Source organism: Dermacentor andersoni, chromosome 9 (genome assembly GCF_023375885.2).
Source record: "Dermacentor andersoni chromosome 9, qqDerAnde1_hic_scaffold, whole genome shotgun sequence".
Classification (NCBI taxonomy): domain Eukaryota; kingdom Metazoa; phylum Arthropoda; class Arachnida; order Ixodida; family Ixodidae; genus Dermacentor; species Dermacentor andersoni.
The window spans coordinates 73600781-73607113 of NC_092822.1; the positions used below are offsets into that span (position 1 = coordinate 73600781).

The 6333-nt window shown below is 50.5% G+C and overlaps 1 protein-coding gene across 2 annotated transcripts in view; it reads left to right on the forward strand.

Moving 5' to 3' along the window:
• Positions 1-6032, forward strand: part of LOC126528236 (voltage-dependent calcium channel subunit alpha-2/delta-3-like) — a 189729-nt gene extending 183697 nt beyond the window's left edge. For both annotated transcript variants that reach the window (XM_055069215.1, XM_050176122.2), the window contains 2 exons: positions 1494-1846; positions 3417-6032. In XM_055069215.1, the coding sequence (XP_054925190.1) occupies positions 1494-1846; positions 3417-3530 (467 nt within the window). In that variant the 3' untranslated portion in view covers positions 3531-6032. The remainder of the gene's footprint in view (positions 1-1493; positions 1847-3416) is intronic.
• The last annotated feature ends 301 nt before the right edge of the window (positions 6033-6333 follow it).

A 6333-nucleotide genomic window follows, 5' to 3' on the forward strand; every position in this document is an offset into this window, starting at 1 on the left:
AAAATAGATCACCTGTTGCAAAACCCGCATTAAGTTTCAGAATGAGCGTAGAAGAAATCAGCGAAACTTCAACGCTCAAAACAGCAAAACAGTATTATTTCGTCGCCTGCAGCCAGCTCATGTCACAAGCAGGAGCAGTTGCGTGCGATGCGATTAGGCCGTAGGCACTGCTTCGGCTCATCTTCGCTATCGGCCATCAACAAAGGGCGCGATACACATGGGCACTCGAGGACGAGAAAGCCCAGTTCATGTTAGCACGGGCCGCGGCAAGCGGACTTTCGCATGATGTACACATAGCCATTTGTTCAGCAGAACGGGCAACGCTATAGTTAACGAGGGTCGAATTTTGCAGTTCAGGAAGATGAACGAAATACCGAGGGACCAGGTATTGTGGCACTGAGATCGAGCGCCCGTAGCTCACGGCGCGTCCGCGGGATGACGGGCCTCTTTGATGTATATACTGCCGGCCAAAGGTGTCTCCTATAGAGGTTTCTCCATTACTTATCTCCCACCTCAACCGCGTCTCCGTCTCATATACCTGCATCTTTCTCGATCTCACTACGCTACCAAAGGCTTCTGCTGTACTCGGCTTCTGTCCTCGGCTTTCATTGTCACTCATTCCACAACTAGACCACAGGCTATGTGATCTACGCTCCAGTTCTCCCCCTCTCTCGATCTGAACTAAAATATCATACAGTCGCGCTTGGTCTCCATGGAGTACCTAGTGTATTCTATCCTTTAGCGTAATGCCTGTTCATTTCTCTTTTCTATCTAGTGGCGTGGTCCTGAGCTTCTGGTTTATCGTTTGTGCACCCTTTGTGTGCGCACCCTTCTGCTAGGATAAACTTTCAAAGCAGGAACGCACCCTTCACCTAAGAGCCCGGGTGACAGCCGCGGCAATGCGCTGCTCTGAGAACAACGTGACGACTACGCTGATGCCTTCTTACATGCGAATGGTCCGACTGGTATCTGGCGTTCCCGGAGTCAACGAGCGGAGAAGAAAGCCATGGTGCGCAACCGTTGTCATGCCGTCGTCGTCATGCTGTCCCCGTTTCATTGTCATCGTGCCGCCGTCGACGTCACGTGATTCTGTCGTCGCCGTCATGTTCGTGCCGTCATCTTTTCCCTCGTCGGCATACTGTCGTAGTCGTCGAGCAGTCATATGTCAAAACAGTTCTTTGGAATCCCGCAAGGAGGCGGAAAGTTCATGAAAAGGGAAAAAAATGGTCGTCCGCCCGACTGCGGCTTGAATTTGCGAAGAGTTTTCTTCCTGAGAAACCCGTATTGGTTTCCTTTGTAGCTTCGTGCTACAGTCGGGTAGATGCCAATTTTTCTCTTTTCGTGATCTTACGTCCACTTTGCGCGCTTCCGAAGAACTGATCTACCATATCGCAAGTACGTTCATTTGAGTTCCTTGGACCCCACAAAGCTGTTCGCTTACTTCGACGATGGTCTCCGCAGCACCACGCATTCTTATTGCGGTGCCCGTGCAGGTGACTACGACTACGGCGACTACGCGGCCGACGACGCGCCGCCCATCCCTAGCAAGACGCGGGCGCGTCCCTGCGACATGGAGATCGAGCTGTTCGAGATGCAGCCCATGGAGCCGGAGCCCATCAAGGGCAAGCTGTCCAAGTGCAGCGACCGCAGCTGCGACAAGCAGTTCATCGTGCAGCCGGTGCCCTCCAGCAACCTGGTCATGCTGGCCGTGTTCACCGACTGCAACTGCACCAGCACGCCTGCACCGCTGGCACAGCGCGAGGTGGTTCCCGACGAGGCCATCTTCTGCAACCAGAGCAGCCTGCCGCGACAGAGGCCCGACGTCTGCATCAACTACCATGCCGAGGCACGTGTGCATGCACAAGCTCGCGCGGACGCCCTTCTTAACGGCGCCAAAGACAGTACGGCTCACTGTTAACAGTGCGGCCAACCGCCAACAGTGGGGCCCACTGTTAACCGTATGGCCCACTGTTAAACACAGAGCAAGTGCGAATTTTCCCCTCTGGTAATTGTGCACAACCGGAAGGCTACGGTACTCTGTTTCGTGGCGCCTTTCTCTGCACTCTCCTGCAGTGGCTCAGCCGACACTGCAAGCTAGAGCAGCTGCTAAGTGGAAGCCGCAGGTTATATCTGCGTCACATTTGGCACATTGGATCGTTACCGAGCGTGATTGGGCACTGAATTTTTGGAACGCGATCGACAATGATCGCTGTTACACGGTCCGACGATGTCAATCAAGTTGGGTGAGCTCTAAATCAGCAGGGGTCGGCTAAGTGGGTCTGAAGCACTTTGACAAGTTCGCCTAATACGCAGCGTAAATCGTTCGGCATTTACTTCAGCCTATACGACCTTTGCCTAGAAGTTCCATCGTGGTTGACTGCATATGGATCAAACACAGTAGTGACTGAAACCGTCCGTGTAGCAGCACTCGATCCATATCGAGCTCAATCTTGATAGGGCTCCATCACAATCGAAATGATACCTGTGTAACATCGGTACACCACAATGTTTTAACTGTGACCCGCCCTGTTTACATGTTACAACGCTAAACACGTGAACCTTTAAAGATGTGCGCCCTTTCACGTGGTAACCCGCACTCCTGGCCCTGAGTGATGGTAATTTGCCCTACCTAACGCTAACATTAGGCCTAAAGTAATTGTGAGCCTAGACGTTTGCGCCAGTGCCCGTAAGATTTGCTGGAGCCAACAATGTGCAACTGAGGAGCATATAGCTATAACATACCTAGCATCACGCCTGGCCCTCAAGTTGACTGCACGTTGCTCCTTAAGATTTTACTAACATAGATTCTACCTTTAGGCGTAACGAAAAATAACCAGATTATTCAAGCACACGCTGCTCTTGCGAATATTCAGAGTAATCTGTGCCGACTAACTTTAAAGCGTAAGAATGTGTGCATTTAAAAAGGATGCCGCATTTATATATGCCCCGCCAAATGGAATGGTAATTTAAGTGGGAAAGCTGCAGTCTGCTTGGACTCATTGTATCATCTCAAAACTTTGTGGCAGCCAAGGGCGTATATTGAAGAACACGATCGCGAAGTGTCAGTTTTAGCTTTTTTACAAGACCTTGGAAGTGTTTCATTTCCTGTGGTTTGCCTAGTGTTCAATGAGCTTGCAGGAGGTTGTTATTTGTATCTCGCAAGGTTGCCATATTTGCCGAGGTTTTTATTGTGCAGTATCTAATTATCTCCGTCTACGTTTGTTTCTGAATCTGTTACTTCCCCCTAACCACTGCTGTAAAGCCAAAATGACTCTGTGGCGCATCAAAATAATGGAAATAAACAAAATACCTTAATTCCTGGGCCGTCGTGGCTGGGGCTTTCCAATTTACATGTAGTTTGAAAAATGTTACATTTACGCTTGTCTCTTACGTGTTCCTTTTCTGTCTGCTTGCAGGAGGCCGAACTGAAAAGGCAATGTGGCCGCGCCAGCGCATCGCAGACCGCTTCACTTGCTCTTCTGCTCGCCGCCATACTTCTCGCGAAATCCTCGTCCTGCTTTTGGGTTTGAAAGGCTTCGCACGCCGCCGCTGCCGCTGCCGCCGCCGCCAACATAGTCGCCACCGCTGATTGGAGCAAGTGAAAAAAAAAAAAGCACGAGCACGACACTGCTTCCATGTGGACGCACAAAAGAAACTGCGCAGAAGGAAACCGAAGCTCGCAACAGACGACGTGACAACCTCTATGCCGCTGCGACTGCCCTTTTGTCTGTGTGTGTGCGCGTTTCGAATCTCTGTCGCTTCGAAACGTTTGGGTGCGCTTTCCTCTGAGGGCGGCGCGTTTAACCCGACTACATGCAACGATGGACATGCCACGGTATGACATTTTCTAGCTACACGTGCTTCTTTGCATACAGCGATTTGTCGCAGAAGCCGCACCATTTTTGCATCGCCACGATGTGACGCACACGTCCGCCTGATACAAGTTTGCTTCCTTCATCCCGAGTTGCCCGCCTAGATGGGAAGACGCCTTCGAAAAAGAAAGGATAAAACTCGGCGTCGATTCCGTTACCGCCACGCTGCAAGTGCGAAAGCCTACTAAACTCTCCTCCAAATCTGAGAGCGGTTCTACGACCGCCGCAACTTTAAGCCTCGAGAAGCGCGGCTGCAATATAAGCACGAGTGCTACTGCCAGCTTTGAGCCGTCGCTTCGGTACACCGACCTGAGTTTCTTTCAGAAAAGTGCCGAAAGTCATTTTATGGAGAATAGAGCTCGACCTTGTGTCATGGGCAGCTCCAGATTCGTAGCTCCTAAATGAAGAGCTGCAGATACACAAAAAGTCAAAAGCGACAAGAGAAGCGCACTGATGGTTGATTTCTGTGAACGCCTACCTGCTAGTACGCTTAACTCAAGCGAGGATGTTGTTGAAAGATGTCATGGTGTCGTTGCCCCCTGCTGATTCTACCGAAGTAAGCGCAAGCAGTCGAGATGGACCGAGGAGGATCGTCTCACGTGACGGCTTGGGAAACCAGTCGAGTCTCGTAGAAAGAACTCGATCAAGGCATATCAGTGTGCGTTCGGCCGACGCAAGCCAGTACCGTCAGACTCTTTCCCTTCAAGAATCAAAACCGGACTACCCTTAGGAACGGTGGCTGTGACCTTTTTTTATCTAGTCTGCCGCTCATGTGGCACCAGTGAAATGACTCCGAATCGATTGTTATCTCTGTCTTCAGCACCCGCGGACTTCGCCCCCTGAAAATGCACGTTGCGATTTGAAACGCCATCTGTGTCCCGGATCACTGCTGAATTCTTTCTCTTTTTTTTTCGTGCGTACGTGTGCCTGTGGTGTCGTCTTTAGCGGATCAGTTCACTGTACAGGATCGTGTGTTTGTGCGTGTCAGCTTCCCCTTTTATCGTCGCCTGTTAGCGTATATGACCTCAAACTTACGTCGGTTTTCTCGCGCAACTCACGGAGTTTTTCTGTCGCTACTTTAGCGTTATTTTAGTCCCTCTCGCCGCATCATGGTCGCGAAAGGTGAAGCAGCGATTGTTGAAGTGTCGCTGTGGGTATCGATAGATGGCACTTGCAACATTTCGATCAGAGGCGACCTCACTTTCATACCATGTAGCACTCTTCACTGCCTAGAGCCGGTACGAAAAACGCGGGAAATGAAACTGCAAAAAATAAGTTGCTCGCATGTCGGCATTCTCTCGCTTTAATGCTGCCCCGAATATAGATAGACGCGCCAGCATGTTAGACTTATACCATAGCCCTGGAGATCCGCGCGCAGCTCGTTCTCGAAGGTCGGTCTTATGTCCGTATTGTTTCATCATTCAATGCTGCCCCGACTAGAGGCGCGAGCATGTTAGCCTTATACAATGGCCCCGGAGATCCGCGCGCAGCTCGATCTAGGAAGTCATGCTTATTATGCCCACATTCTTTATTCACTCTTCCATTTGGCGGGCTACCTCATTTTTGGAGTGGCAGACGGCGCTGCCACACGGTCCAAGGAGCCCCCTTACGGTTCGACGTCGTTCCTCTGCGATTTGATGGGCTGCTTGAGGAAGGCACTTGCGCTCCTGCTTCTTCGAGTGAGCGCTGAAGGTGCTGGATAACGAAACCATAGCTCAAGAATCACCGAGGGGCCGACATTGAAACCCTTAGTTGAGCGGCAGTGCTTTAAGAATCCGGCGGTGTCGTAAACAAGAAAAACCCCGCTAAATTGAGAGGCTAAGTGCCAGTTGTATCTATCAGTACGTTGATGTGTTCTTCGAACACAGTTAGCTTCGTTGGCGCACACCGGTATTCGTGGAAATGACGGGCTACGTCACTGAAACCGCATTTCTAAGGAATGTGCAAGTTGTCACTTGTCAGTTCATCGTAACCTTACAGCCGCGTACGACACGCTTGTGTCGGGACGCTCGGTCTGCGCAAGCTGATAGCCTGTAATTGAGAGAGAAACAAAAAGAAAGGCTAACATGGTAGTCATTTCCTTGCTGCCGCTTCTCGAGAAATATAATTCCTGCTATGGGAAATTTCCAATAAACACAAGTAGGCTCCAGGAGACCTTCACTTTGGCCTAGTTGGTATTTACTGCATATCATATTGACCGCAAATATAGACGGGGACAGAGGGAGAGAACACATAAACAGCACGGGCGGTAACTTTCAACAAAGTTACCGCCCGTGCTGTTTATGTGTTCTCTCCCTTTGTCCCCGTCTTTATTTGCGGTCAATATGATATGCACAAGTAGGCTCGAGGTATAAGAACCATCCTTGTTCCGCGCCCTTCTTAAGCACCCATTTGTCCAGGAAAAGTTAAAGCTGTTTAACCGCTTTTTGTTGTCAGGTTACGGGCTACCGGCGCTCACACT